Raw genomic sequence first — 22,858 nt, 5'->3', positions numbered from 1 at the left:
CTCTGAACGGGGCCCTTTCCTGATGTCTCTGTCTTTCGGGTGCTTCCTCAGCTTTCTTGACCTTATGCTTATCATTCTCCACTTTTCTTGCCATCTTGGCATCCTCCAACTGCAAATAACCTGGCAACCTTGCCATAATGTCATCAAAATCCCGTGCTGGACGAATTTGCAATTCGTCAAAGAAGATTCCTGGCCTGAGTCCTCTGACATAGGTGCAATTCTTGATTTGCGATTCAGCCTCTGGCACCTCCAGAGCAGCGAGATTAAATCTTGCTGTATATTCCCGCAACGTTTCACCCTGGTCTTGCTTGATATCCATTAGCGAAAGAGCTGATTTCCCTACCCTCCGCGAACTCGCGAACTGTCGTAAAAAACGCATTTGTAGATCCTCAAAGGAATGAATAGAGTTCGGGGGAAGCATCCCAAACCACAACTGAGCCGGTCCAGTGAGCGTAGTTGAAAAGATGCGGCACTTGATGCCCTCCGTGTACATGTGCAGCGTAACCAACCCTTCAAACCGATTGAGGTGTACCTCCGGATCGGTAGTGCCATCGTAATCCAGTGAGATAGGCTTGTAGCTTCTTGGTAAGGTATCTGCCAAGTTATCGTCCGAGAAAGGACTGCGGTTGTTAATCGGGTGGAACCTCGATGTCTTAGCTCTCTTGTCCCCCTTATGCCTCCCCTGCTCCCTTCTTTCTCTGGGCGCATCATGAGCGTGGCGCTTGTGGATTCTATATTCAGGTCTACCAGAGGAATACTCCAGCTCCCTTTCCTCTGACCTTTCTGTGTAGCGCGATTTTTCCGATCGATGGGACTTCTCCACCCGGTGCGATTTTCCTGACCTTTGTTCCCTATCCTCCCTTCGGGATTTCTCCCTAAGTGATTCCTCCAGGTCCTGGAGTTGATGTTTCAGCTGAGACACTTGGTTTTTTAACCGAGCCTTCTCCCTTGGTCTCTCCTCCTCGAACACCAGGGAGACGGATTGACTATCAGACTCGTCAACCCTCTCCTTTCTCACAACACTGTTGAGTCTGACCCGGCTCCCCTCTGGTCTTCTTTCCGCTTCCCTGTCAGCCGGGTCCCCTTGCACTTCCAGAGGCATCGCAGCTTGTTTGTTGATTGCTAAAGTGTTTACCTCCTGAGCAGCTGGAGGTGGGGCCTCAGTGCCCTGCGGGTTTGCTGCTCCAACCAGGGGAGCTACAGTAGGAACCATAGACAGCATTGGGGTTCCCATTGCTTGGCGCATGTTAGCGTAACTGAGCAAGGCCATCATCTGCTCTGCTATCCCAAAGTTAATCGATCCCCCACCAGATGTGGGGGCCAAGCTCGGCACCTCTGACCCTGGCGTCATCAGAGCAGTCCTCTGGAAGTTACCATTCAATCCCATCAGCGGAGTAACCGAGACAGCGGGGAATCCCGGTGGCGTAGTGAAGGTTGTGTTGCCCTGCAAGTTGTTGAACAATGAGGTAGGCACCTCAGTGGTAAGCGCAGCGGAGTCGAACTCATTTTCTAGGTTGCGGTGTGCATCGGAGGATCCCATGGTACCTACACATAAACAAAGTGAGAAACCATTCTAACGACGAAAGAATAAACCCCTTACTACCGATTGGAATCCCGACATAAGAAATCCAATAAGAAATCCCGGCCACCGGTGCAAAGACCGTTAGGAAATTCCCCACATAGTAACTCTATGCACTGGGAAATAAACCCAGGGCATAGATTAAGAAAACAGAGCTCGCATAACGGTGGTTTCCCCTGTGAACCCTCACCAATGTCCGACGGAGAAAACAGAGCACCCAAAGAACCGAAATAGGAAATCCAAAGACAAGCAGAAACAGGGCAACCACCAACAAAATTATTAGCGTAATACGTTAGAGATAATAGATAAACGGGAGTTATGTAAGGAAACGGACAAGATTACCACGGCAATCAAGCCAAGATTATCATGATCTTGTTCTATAATAGTCACAAAGCTTATAAACGACAGGATTATCACGACCATCACCCTAATTATTAGCGTAAGGCAGTATTCAACGCATAGTACGAAAATTAGTCTAAGCAAACATGAAGGACATCCACGATTATTCTTCCAAACATAAACTATCCACCCATCAGCAACACAATCCTCATGATAACAACACCAAAGCACTAATCGACGTATTAATCAGCGCGAAACCCGTAAATCCACAAATAAGAAGTTCATGAGACAAGAGACAAAGTGCGAAATAATCTTTCCTCAGTTCAAGGCCCCTAATTAACAACAAACCCTCACATCCTCCCTAAAACAGAATAATACTCCACAGCCCATAAGCACAATTCAAAGATTATTGGAGAAAACATGCAGATCACCCACAATTATCCCGTTCATACGTAAAACACCCGTAAATTAGCAGCGTAAACCCAAGATACCGGCGACACGAGGTCAATCCACAGTTTATCGACGCAAAACATTAGATCCGTTAAGAGAAAAGCACCCGCCATAACCAAAACAGGGCATCACACCACAATTTTCTCATATAAAACATTAGATCAATGAAGAAAACACTAATTCTACAAGGAAACCCTTCGCGCGTAAACAATTAAACCAAACAAACGGTGAATAAACGTAGAAATCCCCAATTCACGATTTATACCCATCGCCACCTTTCCCCATGCATCCCCAACATAAAACAACGCAATTCACAGTAGATTATCAGTATATTAGACCAGAAGACGCAATTGATCGATTAAAAACAGCTGGGTGTCCGAATTATCGGCGCGATTGGTGCCAACGCCCGCAGATCCGATTGGAATTTCAGATCTGCATACGCCGGCGACCGTGATCTCACGTCCTAGCACAGTAACCTTCCCACAGACGGCGCCAGTTGGTGTTTACGAAACCAACACCTAAAACTATAGAGAGAAACCGCGAATTATACCTAGTGTGATGACTTGAAGAAGACGAAGTAAAAATGATTGGAAACCTTGACCCAAAGAGAAAATAGCAGTTGTATTTGAAAATATGAGATAACGTAAGTAACAGTACACGAGCTCGGGCCCTATTTATAGATTTACAAGCGGAGGGGTAAAATAGTAAAAACATCTTCGGTGCATGCGTCTTGCGTGGTGGAAGGGTACGCTGGTAATTTCGATAATACGCGGGAGACCTTCCCGCGCATTTAACAACTCCTCTGGTAAAAAATGTCTCCTCTGGTAAAAGCGTCTTCTCTGTCGATGTAATCTTTGGTGGAGATGACTCTTCTGGCAAACACGTCGTCTCTGGCAAAGGCGTCTCCTCTGGCGGTAGTGACTTCTCTGGCACGGATATACTTTCTCTGATGTCAACGACTTCTCTGGTATTGACGACTTTTCTGACTAGGATGCTTCCTCTGGTGAAGATGACTCCTCTGACGAGGATGACTCTTTTGGTAGTGATGGCTCCTCCGTCGAGGATGACTCATCTGGTAGTGATGGCTTCCCTGACAATGGCCATTTTTCCGCATGATTCTTCTGATGAAGATGATTCCTCTGATTTATGTCCCTTTTCTACTCTGCACATATTACTCCTCATCAATCAATTAAAAATAAAAATATGATTTTGACCGGTAAATATAAGTTATTATATTTGCTAATGGTTTTCTTTTTATATATGTATAGAAATGTAGTAATTTCTTAATGAGGTGGTCTCTTGTACACCCGAGTGTACCGTACATCTTGGTTGTATCCGGCTTGGATCCTCATCCAATTGGACTATTATGGCCCATTTTTTCTTGAAATGACTCTAATACTGTTTTGTTTTATAAATGACATTATTTCGAAAATAACACTAACACTATTTTATTTTACAAATGACACTAACACTATATTGAAATGACACTAACACTACATGTAAATGATACTAACACTTGGCATTTGAGTAGGATAATTCAGTTGAATTAGATCCGAGTTAAGATCCAAATTGAATACGGTCCGAACGTACCGTACATCTGGGTATACATGAAATTTTGTGTTTCTTAATTAGAAAACAGACATTTACCTAGTTTACAGTCTACACAGCACTTTAGTGCGTGTTTAAGGAGATAGGGCCAAGTAAGATCGTGTAACAACTTTTGATTAGTTTTTTGCATCGTGATTTTATTAGTCGTCGCGTGGTCCACGGATTCTTTTGCCACGTTTTTAACAATAGTGTTACAGGAAACAAATTCTAAGTTCCAACTCCAAAGAGTATATTTTATGTCCAAATTTAATTTTTGAATAAACCCCTCATTTTATTTAGTTTGGGCCTTCAACTGAGCCCAAAATTAATTTATACCATCAAGTTTTATGGTAGAGATGGTTTCCAACAAAATTTTAGAAACACAGTAAGAGAGTGTTTCTATTTAAATGGCACTTTCGAAACCGCACTTCGGATTTTACAAAAAAAATTGTCAGTCGTTAAATCTATATTTTTAGATTAAAAAGGGAGTTTTCAATTTGAACTCAATTTCAAATTAATTTAGATGATAATTTTGTAAATACTTTTTAAAAAAATGGCATTCTCCAAATTATAACCATATTCCTTGCAACATGAAGAGGAGAGAGAATATCACATCACTAAGTTTTTTTTTTTTTTTTCATTTTATCTTAATTATATTTTTCTTCTTTTTATTTCAAAAAATACACAAATTCACTAATGACCAAAGTTCAATATATCTATCAAATTTGGATAATTCATTTTTCTAGAAAATACACAAAGTTCACGATAATAATTTTAATTTGATATTTGATATTTGATATTTGATATGAAAAAAATAAATATAGTTATCATTCTAAAGATTGAGGAATAATCCATTTTTCTAATTTGTGTTAACGATTTATTTGAACTAATATCTTATTTTATTTTTCTGTACTCTAGTAAAAAAAATTACTTTTCTTTACTTGGACTCATTTGATCTTCTTCATATATATATATATATATATATATATATATATATATATATATATATATAGGGGGCGGTTATTTAATAAACCACCCTTATTTTAAGAATTACGAACCAGCAAAAAGGCATGAATTTTATGTACAACACGCATGAATAAACTGTATAAATGCATGAATTGCGAAAAATAATTTTTTGCTACCTTTGGGATTCGAACTCAGGACCATGAATTTATCCAACAAGGTGATGAATCAACCGTAGATCTTGATGATCTAAGGGCTGAAAATGGTTCCTAATTTATATTTTAAGAAGCGTTCTTATTTTAGCCTTCCCCTATATATATATATATATATATATATATATATATATATATATACATACATTAGAGTGACTAAATAAAAATATTTTAGTTATTTCTTTCTAAAATTTCCAACACTTCTACTCATTTTATCAAAATGTATATATAATTATTTGGATGCAGTTGTAATATTGTATTCATTTTATTTAAAAAAAAATCTTAATTATTTAGTGTATTTCTATATTTTCGTGATATGGTTACATGTTTCATACTTAGATTTCTTATAATATATACTTTTGAAAGTTTAAAGTATGTTTTAATTCAACTTATATAATTATGGTATATAATTTATTATTAACTTAATTTAATAATAATTGTCGTGCATCGCACGAAGGGCAAATCTAGTCATTTGGAAAAAGAAAGTGGGAAATCTCTTTCTACTAGAATTCAAATTCCTTCTTTACTCTCCCTTTTTTTTGGCGTGTGACAAACAAATAAAATAAATAAATAAGTTAAAATAAATAAAAAGAAAACAATTTAGAAATCTAAACAAATTTGACTCGAAATTAGCCCCGTTCGTTTCAAAATGTTTCCAAATGAAATTTCCAAACTCAATATCTTCTAAACTTACGTGTAACATATATATAACTACTATGTGCGATACATGAATTACAATATATTTAATTATTTTTAAAGATTTAAAGTATATAAAAATATTAAAATATCATCATTTATAAATTAGATTAACTGATAACAAAAAATATTTTCTATCTATATACTCCCTCCGTCCCACACGAATCTTGACACATTTGGTTTCGGCACGGAAATTAAGGAGTTGTAGACTAGTGTTTTAACTATGTAGTTAATAAAGTATAAAAGTGATAAAGTAGGAGAAAGAAGGTAATAAAAGTGATAAAGTAGGAGAGAGAAGGTAATAATTATTACCTTATTTGGAAATGTGTCAAGATTCGTGGGACGGATGGAGTAATTATTAGTAATTGATTCGAAATAATACTATGTATAATAACAATATTATCAACTTAATGAATATAATATTAAATTTAATGAGTATTGTATAATAATAATAATAATAATAATAATAATAATAATAATAATAATAATAATAATAATAATAATTAAATTTATATATTACATAACAAATAATTTAAGTCTATCTCATTTGAGCAGATAAGACTAAACCACAAATATAACAAAATTAATAACTCACACTTAATATAATAATTTTGGACTCTTAAAAGTCCAAACTATGTTATTATTAAAAGAAAATAATTAAATATAAAAGCATAATATTTATACATAATTAAATAATAACAACATAACATAAGGAGTAATAAGAAAGAATACAGATACTTAATTAAAATTAAAAAGATAACAACAACTATATTTTTTTATTTTGTTCGATGTTGATGATTTTGTTTCCACAATATTATTCACAACATCGTGCCTTTTCAGGGGGAGTAATTGATTGTAGCATACTTTGAAGTGTTATGCTTATGCATGGTTGGTTTTTGGCTGTGAACTGAATTCACTGAATTATGGGGGAGATGTTTTTGGTCTTGTCAAGAAAAGCAAAAGGATATAGTTTGTTTGTGTGTGTGTGTTAGTACGTGTGTTATGCTCACATTTGGTCCAACGTTATCATTCCAACTGAATTCCATGTAAATAGGGACGAATCTGGAGTTGCAAGTCATTGAAGAAGATAGCCCTAAAATTTGTTGAAAGTAGTTTTTATTTTTAAGGAATAATAACTATATCTCAACTTCCACTATGGATATGGGCTGAAACATGGAGGATATAGACCTGCATGTCAAGGCTCCTATCTATATAAATAGGAGTTAGATCAGATCAAAAAGTGTGCATCCAGTTTGAGAAATTCTGCCGAAGTCTCGTTTGTTGTTGAGTGTGTTTTCATAACAATATTTCTTATAATATTTATGTTTCTCACTAGCTCATTAATGGTTAGTCACGAGTGTTGTGAGAAAGATTTTCATTGCTTTTAGTATGTTGTTTTCTCAGCTTATGAGCCTAGCCAAAGACTGTTCTTGTAGTTGTTGGTTTAGATTTTTTTTTTTTTAAGTTCACTAAGAATTCTTAGTGAATTATTTCGCCATACTGGCATCCACAAGTTATAATTACAATTTGTGAACAAATTTATTCTTGTGTCATATTTTAATCCATCCGTTAGTTGATAATGGGCGGCCGAGATTATTTCAATCTTTTAATTCAATAATTAGGATTTATAGCAGTTTGTTGAATATTTCGTTCGGAAGGGTAAATCTGTGATAGTAGTATTCCACAGATTTGTTTCTGCAATCAAATCCCGTATTTCACTACATTTCCATTCAAGGAGAAGATTTGGATTGAATACCATGGAATCCAAATATCAAGCGATGGTTCATTATTTTTCATTTTTTCTCCCAGAATACCAAGCGCCTGTTCGTCAATTTCTTTTCTCCCAGAATCTGTGGTAAAATCAAATCTCACAACTTTGTCACTCTCCATTGAAATGGCGATTCGAGATTGTAAATACTTTCAGATTTTGGCAACACCATTTTCTATTCGCTATTATCTAATAACTCAAACTTGTTCGCGAAAGAGGGTTTGGGGCGGCGGCCTGAAGAAGGTGTTTTCACGTTTCCATTGAAACATGTGTGGCAGCATGAAGAAGGTGATTTGTTCATAATTTTCGGCGTTTATTACACTGCGAATTGTTCGAGAAAGGGTAAACAGGGGTGGTGGCCTGAAGAAGGTAATTTTTTGGGCGAGTTTTACTGGTTGGTTCATTCTAGATTTGTTCGGAATTATTCGGCTTTTGATACATTGCGAACTTGTTTCTGATTTTTCTAAATTATTCGGGATAATTATGTTATTGATTTCGATCTATGTGTGTATTTATGTACTTTTCATTGTTTTTGTTGGATTTCTTAGGACTTTTTCAGTGCTTGTTCGTAAACACTATTTATTTAATTTGTTATGTTCTTTTTTGTTTTTGGGTGTATTTGCAGCGTAATTTTTTGACGAACCCAAATAGCAGATTAAAGATTTACTTCATTTTCCTATTTTTTCAATAAACTTAAATTTGTATTGATGCGAACATATGAATTTTTATTGATGATTGTAGTTTTGTTTGTGTATATGGTCGAAGAACAGATTTACCGGAGAGATTGGGATGTTGGGTTCTGAATAAGTTCAATCCTCAGACTTTTGAACTTGAAGTTGATGCAAGGAGGAGGTTCAAGGTTACAGAAAGTGATGTTCACCGAGAGTTTTTGATTGTTCATCACACTTTTTGTGATGTTCATCAAAATTTTCTTTTGTTCTTTTTCTTAATGGTTGAGATTTATCATTTATTTCAACGATTGCATTCTTCCATTGAGATTTCTCTATGATATTATGTATCAAAATCGATGCCCTTATAAACTAGAGGGAACATATATTTGTATATTAATTTTCATAAAAAATTCATAGATAATTTTTTATATGAATCAATTATCTGTCAAAAATCTTAATACTTCACTCAGCATATTTGTCTATTCAATTGAACGGAACAAACAAATTTATAGGTAAGCTTTTTTTGGTGCAAAAAAAATAAACAAAGTGCGATAAGTTCATTAAAAAGTATTAAATACGTTAAAAAAAATGCCATTATGTTCATAGAAAATTGAGATTTAAAAAAAATTGTCATTATGTTCAAAAAAATAAACAAAGTGCTATAAGTTCATCATAATTAATAAATTATTCATTGCAAAAATTGAGTTATGTTCATTTAAAAAATGAGAGTTGTTCATGAAAGTTCAAAGGATATAATTATTTGTTCGTACAAAACGTATTAAAAATTCATTATACTAAACGAAAAATATAATTTTATCAATCCGGGAAACTCTAGCAAAGTTTAAATGATATAACTATTTGCTCAACAAATTACGTTCAAATTAGTAAAATATGTTCATCAAATCAGTAAAATACGTTCATCATAATTAATACACTATTCATTTAGAGAATGAGATTTGGTAAGTTAGAAAATGAGATTTGTTCATTAAAGTAAGAAGGATATAACTATATATTTGTTCATACAAAAATGTATTAAAAATTTATATTGAATAAATTTGATCCAACTTCGACTATGGGGAGCTATACGCTATAGGGGCTACTATCTACTACAAGAATGGATCTGCACATTTTTCCAATAATTAATCAAAGTTAGGTACTTGAATAAATTTGAATCATCAATATTGAATTTTCTTTATTCGATTAATAACAAAGTGGTATTCGATGAATTCCTTATCCTTAGATATCCTCATACTTATGAGGTGCAGTATCTAGGTAGTTTATGAAGTTCATTAAAATATATAATAAGTTCATCCAAATTGTGAAATTTCAATGCAGGGAAATGTTAAGTTCATAATGTTTTTTTGGATTTTTGGTTTCATTTTTTTATGGGTTTGAATCTTATTTCAGTAAAAGTTAATTATAGTTTGCTATATATTTATGTTGAACTTGTTCGAATCGTTTGTCGAACATATAATATTTATTGAATTTTCACTCATTTTGAAAAATTCAAAGTTTATTTGTGATGAATTTTGAAAAATTCAAAGTTTATTTATGTTGAACTTGTTTATTGGATTTGTCGAACATACAATATTTACTGAACTATATGAACCCAAATATCAAACATTTGCTAATAATTCAAATTGAATTCGAACATAAACATATAATAACTTGTGAACTTAAATGATAGATTTGAATATGAAGTTAAACAATAATATTCACTCTCAATAATATGAACATATAGACGCAGAAATCATCTGAATAATTACAATAATTGTGCGCCGAAAAGCTATTCTAATGCAATATCAAATATTTGATATAAGCATATCACGTTAATTTAGGGAGGAATAATATATTCCTTAAATAAATTGAATCTTTTAATCATTAAATATGGGAATTCGGTTAAGATTAAATGTTGATTTACGAAATGAGCCTTCATTATTTATATGAGGGTCGAATCCTTCCTATAATTTGGCTGAAAGTTTGATGAAAATTGACCACATGATTAAGTGATATGGAGGGCCAAGATTACTTCTCTCTTCTTTATTACATTTAGGTCTTCTTCATTGAACATTTGCCTATATATATATATATATATATATATATATATATATATATATATATATTAATTTCATTCTAGGAAATCCCAACTACAAAAATTATTTTCTAAAATAAGTGTAAGTTCGTGATTAATTTTATAACCATTTGAATGCACCATTGATTTGTCCAGAATTACTTTTGTTAAATAAAATATTTTTATTTTCTGGAATATGCTTTTTATATCAAAATGATTATCTTGACGGATATTAAAACAAGTTTTCATATCTTTGATTATTGATACTTTCAAAACTATCTAGATTTATCTCTCTAAATATTTATTTATATATGTTTGTATTTTATTGTTTGTTGTTATTTTAAATCTATAAATATTAAATTTTAATTTTAATATTATTATAATAATTTAATAATTATAAAGTGTTTCATATATATTGTGTGAGGTATCGTGATAATCACTATGCTGTTTTTTATAAAAGCAAATGATGCTGACATACAAATAACACTTTTAACAACAACAAAAATATTTTTTAAATGGTAAATGACACTTCACAAATGATACTTTGTATAAAAATCAATGATACATTACAAATGATAATTTTAATGCATGCAAATAATATTTTTAATAACAAAAAATGATACTTCGTCAAATTAACCGGAGCGGGGGGGGTGGGAGGCAACGGGAAGGGCCGGTAGGCTGGGCCCAATGTGGGCACGAATGTGACCCAACCAATGCTCTCTAACGAAAAACTTTGCCGAGATTAAAAATAAAGCCCTAAAAGATATATATATATATATATATATATGTATATATATATATATATATAGGGTCAGTATTTAGTGTGTATTTAATCTAATTGTGAAACTTAGGAACCATTCTAGTTCATAGATTAATCCAGATCCAAGGGTGGATATTTGATGATGTATTTAATTATTTTTAGCATAAAAATTGAATATAAATTCGAATTCTAATATTTAGGGGTATTTTGGTGAACAGTTTTTTGGATTACTTTATTTGATACACCAAATCCCTTATATCACTATCACCGGTCATCTTCTTCAATTGGCACTCTAGAGACTTCCATTTCCGGCGTCGTCTGTTCCTCTGCGAATCTGTGAACATGTTTATTTGTTTGTTTGTTTGTTGATTTATTTTTATTTATTTTACTTTGTTTGGTTGGTTTGTTCATCCCTTTCATGTTTCTTTGTTCTCACTGGTCATCATTCCCAGTTTCACTATAGAGCCTTTTATCTCCGGCGACGCCTGTTCATCTGCAAATCTATGAATAAGTTGGTTATATATTTTTTTTCCTTTTTTTTATTGATTTGTTCAGCCCTTTCATGTTTTATCATTCTCACCGCTCATCTTCTTCATTTGCACTCTAGAATATTCTATCGCGCCGTCTGTTCCTCTGCAAATCTCTAGAATCAATTTGGTTTGATTTGTTCATCCCTTTTATTTTTTATCGTTGTCGCCGAAAATGTTTTTGTATTTGAGCCTGTTTGTTCATGGTGATTTAAGGTTTCTGAAATTGTGTTTTTATAGTTATGTTATCATCCAAACTCTTTCACCGACCATTTGAACCTTTCATTATCTAGCACATAAGTGCTTTTCGAATTTCCTCCATATTTGAATCCATTGTTCAATGAATATATATTGGTGTTCAATTTAATACAGTTATGTTCACATTGTTCATGAATTGTGTTCATCAGCAACGTAAGATTGTTCATCAACCATATATGTTGCGAAAAAAATGTAAAAATGGTTTTCTGAAGTTGTGTTTTTAAAGTTATGTTATCATCCAAACTCTTTCACCTACCATTTGAACCTGTCATTATCTATCACATAAGTATTTTTCGAATTTCCTCCATATTTGAACCCATTGTTCAATGAATATATATTGGTGTTCAATTTAATACAGTTATGTTCACATTGTTCATGAATTGTGTTCATCAGCAACATAAGATTGTTCATCAACCATATATGTTGCGAAAAAATTTAATAATGGGTTTCTGAAGTTGTGTTTTTAAAGTTATTTTATCATCCAAACTCTTTCACCTACCATTTGAACCTGTCATTATCTATTACATAAGTGCTTTTCGAATTTCCTCCATATTTAAACTCATTGTTCAATGAAGATATATTGGTGTTCAATTTAATATAGTTATGTTCACATTGTTCATGAATTGTGTTCATCAGCAATGTAATATTGTTCATCAACAATATATGTTGCGAAAAAAATATAGCAATGGGTTTCTGAAGTTGTGTTTTTAAAGTTATGATATCATCCAAACTCTTTCACCTACCATTTGAACCTATCATTATCTATTACATAAATGCTTTTAGAATTTTCTCCATATTTGAACATATTGTTCAATGAAGATATATTGGTGTTCAATTTAATATAGTTATGTTCACATTCTTCATGAATTGTGTTCATCAGCAATGTAATATTGTTCATTGAGTTTGTTAATGCTTCTACACATATTTTGGTTCAAGTGAATAACAATGTGATGCATTTTCATATTGCTTTCAAGGAATAGTCATGTGAAAGAAAAGTTGGTTGTTGTCGTTGATGGTGACACATATGTTCAAGGTATAGTGACATTTGTTCAAGAAGACTAAACTGAAAAATTCGAAAGATGTAAAGTGTAAGCACAGAGGGCATTGGTCTACTTAACCTAGGGAGTCGGTAAATGCTCAAGGGGACGCATTTCCAAAGCTGAATACGCGTACAATCAACATCTATTCTGCAGAGTGAATGCAATTGTGTTAAAGATTGAACATTATCATGAGCTATGAGTTGATCGAGATTTCAAGGCCAATTTAGTGTTGCTAATGTCGAACCTTGTGAGTAGTATTTCTTCACGTGTTCTTGTTATGACCATATGGTATTGACTATATTTTGAATAATGTCGCTTTGAACTTAATTAGTTATATTAATAAATTTAGACCCTATTTACTTCATTATATGTTAATCGTTCATTTTGTTGCATGATCCAAACACATAATTAATCAATATGAACAAACACATAATTACAAGGTAAAATAGTAACATATTGAATATGCGCATACAGTTATAACAATGTTTGTTGTTGTTTAAATAATATGTACGAGACAATAAACAATGAAATATAATAAGTTGTTTGTACAATGTATTATCCGTTCACTGATGAATATTTATATGTATAAATTATAACAAACTAATCTGTGAATCAGATTCAATAGTATAATTTTTTTTTAAAGAATAAAGATATTTAAATAAAAATCAAACGTACATTTCAACAATGAAAATAAATTTAATCTCCATTTAACACAAAAATACACGATAAAAATAATGAACAAGAAACTGATTAATATTATTATTTGCTATGAACAAGACGATATATGCAGATGAATAATGTGTGTAAAGTCGAAAATAATTATTAAATCGAATTAAAAACTAACATTCATTAGACATTGTTGGATAAACTTCAAAATATAGATGGCATGGAATATTGTGAAGGCCGATGAAATAAAGAAAGAGGTTAAACCTCAATATGTGGTAATTAATAAGTTTCCAACATTAGATATTGATACACCCAATATCGCATAATTTTAGGAAGTATACGGTTATGTAAATTGTTAAATGACAAATTACCCCTTAACTCCTTAAACAACTGCGGATATGTTTGTGATTTGGCAGCCGTTAGATCTAAACAAATCGTCGGCTATAATTGGTTCCCCGTTCTCACAAATATTTAATGTTTACACATGATCCTTCCCCTATATATATATATATATATGGGTGTAAGTGAGTCGAGCTAGCTCGCGAGCTACTCGGGATCGGCTCGAAAATTACTCGAAATCGACTCGATGTTAGTCGAGTCGAGCTCGAGCTCGAGCTACTCGATTAGGTACCGAGCCCGAGTTCGAGTTTCTTGATACTCGACTCGTTAGGCTCGCGAGCCTAATCGAGCCCAAACAAGTATATATATATATATATATATATATATATATATATATATATATATATATATATATATATGGGAGGGCTACGGTAAAAACACTTCTTAAAATATAAATATAAACGTTTTTTAATATACGAATTTTATCCAACATGGTTACGAATTCATCAAACATGGTTACGAATTGTGAAAAATAATTTTTTGTTACCTTTGGGATTCGAACCCATGACCACGAATTCATCCAACAGGGTTACGAATCAACCGTAGATCTTTGATGATCTAAGGGCTGAAAATCATTTATATTTTATACACTTAAGAGTGTTTTTATTCTAGCCCTCCCCTATATATATATATTATATAGGCCCAAAATAAATATAATTCAACCCACAAGAAGGCCCAAGTCGCAAGCCCAATTATATTGTAACAATTAACAATTACACAAAATCCAAACCATATGAAATCACGCGCTGCCACACACTCCAGACCACCCAAATCTCTTTTCTCTCTCTCTCAGTGGGCTGACCGGCGACCGCTGACACACACTCCAGCACTCGGCGCGACGGCAGCTCGTCCTCCCGGGGAAGCTCCGATGAGCCTGACAGCAGTAGCAGTGCAGCACGGAGCCACCGCGGCGCCGCCTTTGGTTCTTATTTTCCAGGCCCGACGACCGGCGCGACAGCAATAGTATCTACCACCACCGACTGCCCTTTTTCCAGCCCGGCGCGACTGCATTTCTTTTCTTAGCCCGGCGCAACTGCTCTCCTTCCTTGGTGCAACTGGTAATCGAGCTTAATCGAGTCGAGCTCGGGCTCGCGAATATGGCACTGAGTCGAGCTCGAGCTCAAAAAAATCAAGCTCGACCGAGTCGAGCTCGAGCTCGAGCTCGAGCTTTATGAAAACAACCGAGTTCGAGTCTGAGCAAAGCAATACTCGACTCGACTCCGCTCATTTACACCCCTATATATATATATATATATATATATGCAATGTGTGTATATTTCTAAAATTTCAACATTTTATTATAATAATAATAATAATAATAATAATAATAATAATAATAATAATAATAATAATAGCTTAATTAAACTTAAATTAATAGACTTAATTAAGCCCAAATTTTTACTATTTTGAAAAGTGATCACTTTTAATAAAACAAACCAAAATAGAAAAGTGGCCACCACCGCCTATGGTTAAGAAACAAAGATTATATGCTATAATAATAATAATAATAATAATAATAATAATAGTACTCGTAATAAATTAAACCATGAACATAACTAACAAACAAACCAATAACGCAAACCAAGATATATGATACCCGAAAAAATAGAACAATTTCTCATGCAAAATAGAAGTTCTAGTTTGACATAATTCCAACTCGCAAAATCTAATAAAAAAACTACGCAATAGACAACAAGAGAAGTTTAGGTTGAAGGTGATCCACCAAAGCCACCCGCACCTCGGCCAAAACCAGGACGACCGCCCCCATTACCACCCTGCATGGCACCAACAAATGTCACTTCCATAGAAATCATCAAAAAACTTCTTACGGAAATTTACCCTATTTTACGTGTATTACAAACAACAAGGCACAATAGTCAAGCCAAATCATCCTAATAGTATTTTTTTATTATATCACTCTTTTTAGAGATTTTAATCAGTGTATTAAGTTATTACAGATTACAAGCTGAATTCCAAATAATAACACCCTTTTATCTTATTTTGTCATTCTCTGTACATATCAGCATAATAAACATGGAAATAAAAATAATGAAATAGAACATGCACAGTATCCAGAAGCAGAAGGAGAAAAGGTAAATAAAGGAAAATGGAACTTCAAACTCAAAGAAGACAGAATGCATAGAGAGAGAAAATTGAGGCAGGTAAAGGTTGACCGTTGAGGATGAAGAAGGTAATTTTTTTTTTATTATTATTGCTATTTCAATGAAACCTAAAATCTACAGCCTGCAACATTTCAGAAGCCCGTTTCATATAGCAGCAGCACACGCTTTACATGACATGTGTTGCTAGAAGGCGTGCACCTAAAATGATTGAATAAAAATCATAGTAAATAGAGGTAAGCCAACTAAATCACTTGAAAATTTCATGTAATTCAAGAAGACACAAATAACAGAAGTCCAGAAGACGCCAACAACAGAATATGCTCATGATCTAACAAATAGATTACAGAGCAAGACTTACCCTGAATGAAGGTTGGAAGTCAGCCGGAGCTCCACCTTTTTCCCCACCAAATTCACCAGGTGGTCCTCTTGGTCCACCACGGTATCCATCCCGATCACCAAAACGGGGCCTGTCACCATCAAATCTTGGAGGTCCACTGTGTCATTACATCGGAAAGAATACATCATTAACAGGCCAAAATAACATTTTGAGTCTTGAAACAAGTGACAAAGGCAAATGACACAAAGGAGTTTTGTAATCTGTACAAAATCAACTGATATGTTTTTAAAGTACAACTTGAGACATAAAATACAACTGGGTAGGATCTTATTTAGAAGTTAACAAAATGAATAAGCTTATAACATCAATTCAAAATGAAAAACTACTCAACCAGACATTGTAGTTTGTCATTTGACAGGATCAGAATTTAGCTTTTACTAAAGGGGCAAGTTTTTTATAGTAATATTAAATTCATTCATATCTGATCCTTCGAATTACAGCTTAGTTTTAACTACCTTATCATTGGTTCACTAAAATAGGATACATCATCTTATACACCCCACCCCAAAACACACCCTGTATAATGTAGGAGAGCTTCTTAAAAATAAGCTTCACCAAGAACGCTCAACAAAAGGGAAACCTAAATACCGAATATGTCATCCTATCAAGAATGACATGTGGTCAAACCTCAAGCAAGAAAAATGTCCAGTTACTACATATGTTTCTCTCATGCAAAGATTTTAATCCATTTTAGACCTCATTTTTAGCTCAAGTGTTAGTACTGATAACTTTCCACGTCGTAGAAAATTTACAAGAACACAAGACGACATCGAAGCAGACAAAACAGAGCAATTGCTTGATGATTCCATCATGCAAATTGTAAAGAAGAGACAAGATGAAGTTCAAACTGGGAAAGCAGAGAGTTTTGGGAATGATTTTCTAGGATCACTCCTAAAATCTCACCACGACACGGATCCGAAGAGCCATATATCAGCAGCTGAGATCATTGATGAATGTAAAACCTTTTATTTTACTGGACTACATGGATCTACATTTCTCCTTGCAATCCACACAGACTCAGAGTAGGCAAGACACAGATCAGACAAGAGGTGTTGCAGCTATTCGGTCAGCAAAACCCCAACTCAGAAGGCCTTGCCAGATTGAAGAATGCAAGGAATTGATACTAATCTACTAAATATACGCAGCGTGACATGTAATTTAATATCTAGTTTTTTGATGTGCAGGAACACTAAGGCTATACAGCCCTGTCACTGCTATTACATGGAGAATAAGCAGCATAGCTGAAGTTCGGGAAAATATGAGTTTCCTGCAAATGTGAAATCCAAATCCAACTACCAAACCCCCAAAAAAGAAGAAGATGAAAACCACACATATACTATCATCATAAAAACAGGGCTTCAAGCACACATAATTAACAAGCCAAATAGATTTAGCACCATTTCACATACTAGTGTTCCCAGCAGATATCGGATAACATAAATTTCTAACAATTAAAAGTGAGGAGCGTTTATTACCGAGGGCGATCGCCAGGGGGGCCACCCATGGGTCGGCCGAGGGGCTTGGCCGACTTCTTGAGTGTGGCGGGGACGATCTCTGATGGAAGGTTGAGGTATGTGCGGAGGAATTCAATTCCATCATTTGTCAGATACCAATAGTAGTGCATCCAAGCAAAGGTCTCACGCACGTACTCTTTCGACTTGAAGCTCTGCATAAGCTTAATCACCTGCAGATTTGGGACATCGATCTCGGGGTGCTTAGCTAGGTTGAAATCCTTCTTCGCATAGCACACGCCCTCTGTAAACATAACATATTAACGAAAAACCAATATGAGTTTGCAGATTCATAGCTGATTATCGCTTGACCGCGTTCAACAAAAAAAAAAAAAAACAATCTTAAGTATAAACAAAGTCCACGATATAGATACATAGTTACAGTATGTAATATAGAGAGATTTTAATGAGCTTAACCGAACCTTGAAAGAGGTACTTGGAGATCTCTCTCCTGTTCTTCTCCGAAATAATCTGCAGCAAAAGCAAAAACACTAATTAGCACAGCATTGAACCATAAATCCCAAAACATTAGGCACGGAAGAAGAAACGCGAGATCACCATGACTGCTGAGCTAATTCGGTGGTGGAAGAGAGATAGGGTGATGAAGAAACTGCAGCAGCTGATGAGAGGGATTCTAAACCCTAGATATGAGGCCAAGCTTTTACGTATATTCGAATAATGTGGGCCGCAGCTAATAATAGGCCCGATGTAGTTATAAACTGAGAAGCCCAAATAAATTTGACTGCTCTTCTATTTGAAGTGGATACAGATTTTAGAATTAATTAGCAATTTCTTCATTTAAGTAAATAATGAGTGGCACGATAGTGTAAATAAGAAAAGAAAAGCCATCTATCAACAAACAAATCTATTTACACAAACAAACTCGAGTTCCGATAATTTGCTAATTCAGAGGGATATTGATAGTTTAACTCTATTCATCAACTTTGCTTCCATTCATGTCCATGTACAGCTACTGGTTGATTATTTTGTGATTGTGGTGGCTGATTTGTATAGAATTTAACGAGGCAAGAACAGAAGAAAATTGTGCTTCTTAAAATTCTTAATTGGAGGCTATACAGTATACAGTGAATTATTCACGGTAAGAGGCTATAAATATTCTTAGATATTGATTTTTAATTTACTAAAAATTTAATTTAATTAAAGACTATGAAATATAGGGTAAAATGATAAATTGTTAATTATTATTGAAATAAGGGGCTATAAAGAATAAAATTGGGCTATGAATAGAATGACCCGTGTTTATTGGCACAACAAAGTTCAAAGGGATGCCCCTCAAAAAAAAGTTCAAAGGGATGGAAATTAAATAAGTTCATGATAATCCATTTCTTTTTAACTATTTTTATTCATTAATTATTTTGCTTTCTTTGCATCGTAATTCTGTAATGGTATTTTAGTAAATTTATAAAATGAGTATTAGTATAATTCTTTATAGATGCAGTTTTTGAGACAGCCATATAAAATAGGGAAATTCAATAATTGTCCAAATATTATTTCACTAAAATTTAGTTAATATTTGGATTTTCAGATGAGATTGTCCAAAAACTAGCCATATAAAATAGGCAAATTCAATAACTGTCCAAATATTATTTCACTAAAATTTAGTTAATATTTGCATTTTTCAGATGAGATTGTCCTTGAACCCAATATTTCTCAAAATTTCCGTATGATTGTCATAATTTTTGCTATTGAACTCCAATTGAGGTTATTCGTTGGCTACGAAAAGCTTTTTATAAGACAAATAGATCGTATTTAGGGCCTAGAATCTAAAGAGATCGTTTAAGGCCTCAAATGTGGCTCTAAAGTTTTTGGTGACAAGCGCGCCGAGCAACACTTGGAATGACTAGTACGAATGGAGATTTTTCATACCATTCATCCCAATAGATAGCCCGCAACACTTGGAACTACTAGTACGAATGAAGCTCTTTCGTACAATTCATCCCAAGAATTTACGCACAATCTCTTGGCACAAATGATACGAATGGACCAATTCGTATCATTCGTCCCAAAATTGACGCACAACACTTGGTACGAATAATTCTCTTACGTACAAGTTGTACCATATAATTGAACTTGAAATACAGCTAAACAGATTATCACGATTAGATCTGAAAAATGATTTTTTTTTAAAGAAGAAACACATTCATAGATGGGCTAAGCACAAAATATGTTCGAACAAATATATTTAAAACCCCATATATCAAAAAAGGAGGTAAAGCACTGAATCGCCTGCAACGGAAGCAACTGAGTTTGAATCGGAGAAAATGGAGACAGAGATAGAAAATAAAAATGTGAGATCTAAATAATTAGATGCTAGAGAAATAATAAGTTGTAAAAAATGAACAAGAAAAAGAAAAGAAAAGGAGTTGTGATTGAAAAGTAATGACAATTTGATCCATTTAGCTAGTTTACTACTAATATTTATTTAGGAGGTGTATTCAATTAAGAATTTAAAAGATTTTGATAGACTTTTTATAATCTATGGATTCGACTAATTCTATGGATTGTTTTAATTTTATGTAGAGTTTAGCAGATTCTGTGACATTGATTTATCTATATTTTCATAGAGTTTATAAGTTTATAGATTGTTATAATAAAAAAAAATATCTATCAAAAAACATATGAATGTTGCCCAGTCATTGATTGTCATTAGAGCACTCCCCGCAGATCACCTAAATGCATCACTAACTCTAAATTTAGGTTAAAACAATTGAAAATGAGATACAAAAATGCATCAAGCATAACTCCTAAATTGGATGGAGCCCACAAAATTTTTTACATCTACCTAAATTCAATCTTAAATTTACACCCACCCCAAATTTATTTTAAGCTTATAATTAGTAGGGCCCACACATAATTATTGTTTTTATGTAGAAAATAGGAGATCTGATGTATGTATTTATAAAATCGAGATCCTAAAATTAAATAGGAAAGCTTTAGGAAGGAATTTATGAGCATAATTTTGAAATTTCTGCTGGAAGAGATTTCTGCTATGCGTGCTCTTATCTATGTGTTCCTAAAACAACAATGAAAAATGCAAAACACGGTGTATACCAAAAATATGAATGTAATTAAAGAAATGCATTAGAATGTTGCATAATCATTGATTCTAGTTATCCATGTGTTCCTCATTAGTTTCATCGTCATTATTGTGATACTCATTGCCACCTTCTTCATTCTCATCACCCTTAGACCTTGGCCTCATTTCCCACATAGCATTAGCAATACTCGCTCTCCACGCATTAATTTCTATTTTTTGTTGTAATTGGCTTTGAGAAAGTAATTCAAGATTTTCATCTTCTATGTCAAGATGCGGTGAAGCATGATCTTCTCCTCCCAATATTTTATGCGTTTACATTTGCATATAAAAAATAAATGAATGAGTGTGTGGTTCTCCATATTAATAATAATAAAAAAAGGGCAAATTAAGGTGTACATTAGCCCCTGAACTTGGCACCCCTATAGCTTTTAACCCTCAAACTCAGTCAAGGTGCGTTGACCTCCCTGAACTTCCGAAACAATAGTGCAAATTGCCCCCGCGTTAATTGGCCGTTAAATGCCGTTTAACTTAATTTTTTTTATTTCTTGTAGGTCCCAAAACAAAAAAAGCTCCATCACTCCAACAATGGCGATCAGCATTACGGCGAGCCCGACCCCACATGAACATCTTTTTTCCTTCCCTTTCCTGAATTTTTTTTCAAATCCGACAATCCGATTATACCGAAGATCAGCTCTATTTAAACGATCTAAAATGGCTAAACGTGGCCATTAATTATCCTCGTCATAATACATATGTAAAATAAAAATTTCCTAGCAAGAACCCTATATTCGAGAAACCAGACAAATATTGGAATTCAAGGATGAAGAGAATCATGGTACTTCCACGGTTTCACTATTTTGATCAATTTTGGGCTTTTTTGATTCCGCATTTCCTGGAGAAAAGTAAGCCTTTTATGACCTTTTTTTTCTCGCTACCTAAGAAACTGGGTCTTCACCAATTATTGTGTGAATTTCGTATTTTGTTACGAAATTGAAAATTATGAGTTATCGCCAGCTAAGAAAATCATAATTAAGATACTAGCTAGTATGAGTAAGTATTTATGGAATCCTTTTAGTCCTTCAAATTCTGCTCTTTCGTTGACTGATTCTTGAATTTGTTTTTAGCGTGTTGGGATGTTGAAGAATTCTCTAAGCTGCGTTTACTTTGAAAAATGGTGTGATAATATTATTCATCCTTAAAGTGAAAATAAGAAAGGAAAAATAGTGAGTATCTCTTTTGTGTCAAATGTTGGAAAAAGAAGGAGACATTTAAAGGCATGCATAGATAAATTTGTGTTATCCATTCTTTTTCATGGATAAATTTATCCATCAAAGTAAACGCAACCTAAAAAGAACCAGCGGTGGCTTGGAGAAGAACAAATTCATTAAATTTATTTTGGGTGTTAATCGGGTGTTAATGTAACCATTCAAAGATTTAAGTATGTTCGTAAAGGCATCCAAATGCTATGACATACACTCACATTTATACTATAACATATATTTATATATATATACATCTTTGTATAGGGTGCGGTTATAGTGAGAACCACACTTATCGTGAGAACATAAGAACCATTAAAATCAATGCATCTACTATATAAATTAATGCATTCGCTATTAAATTTAATGCATCCGAAAATAATAAATTTTTTGCTCCCTTCAGAATTCGAACCCAGGATCTGCATTCATCCACCAAGATGATGCATCCACCGTAGATCTTGATGATCGAATGGTTTAAAATAATTCTCTGTTCTAATTTTATTTAGTGGTTCTTATTTGAACCT

At 33.7% G+C, this 22,858-nt stretch overlaps 1 protein-coding gene across 1 annotated transcript; it reads right to left on the bottom strand.

Moving 5' to 3' along the window:
• Positions 1-15,558: 15,558 nt before the first annotated feature.
• On the bottom strand, positions 15,559-18,987 carry LOC130993677 (40S ribosomal protein S10-1-like). The gene is made up of 5 exons (XM_057918680.1): positions 18,576-18,987; positions 18,440-18,488; positions 17,982-18,261; positions 16,468-16,603; positions 15,559-15,761 (listed from the first exon to the last, which is right to left on the bottom strand). The coding sequence occupies exons 1-5, from the start codon at positions 18,576-18,578 to the stop codon at positions 15,690-15,692; spliced, it is 540 nt and encodes a 179-aa protein (XP_057774663.1). The 5' UTR covers positions 18,579-18,987; the 3' UTR covers positions 15,559-15,689.
• Positions 18,988-22,858: the final 3,871 nt, after the last annotated feature.

Source organism: Salvia miltiorrhiza, chromosome 7 (genome assembly GCF_028751815.1).
Source record: "Salvia miltiorrhiza cultivar Shanhuang (shh) chromosome 7, IMPLAD_Smil_shh, whole genome shotgun sequence".
Lineage (NCBI taxonomy): Eukaryota > Viridiplantae > Streptophyta > Magnoliopsida > Lamiales > Lamiaceae > Salvia > Salvia miltiorrhiza.
Note: the sequence above shows the minus strand (reverse complement) of the source record. Positions and strands in the feature narration are given on the sequence as shown.

Excerpts from the sequence above, each read along its gene's own strand:
- LOC130993677 (XM_057918680.1), bottom strand. Across the intron at positions 18,262-18,439 it reads CTCCAAGTACCTCTTTCAAG|AGGGCGTGTGCTATGCGAAG; the intron begins GTTCGGTTAAGC and ends TTATGTTTACAG. Across the intron at positions 15,762-16,467 it reads ACTTCCAACCTTCATTCAGG|GGTGGTAATGGGGGCGGTCG; the intron begins GTAAGTCTTGCT and ends GGTGCCATGCAG.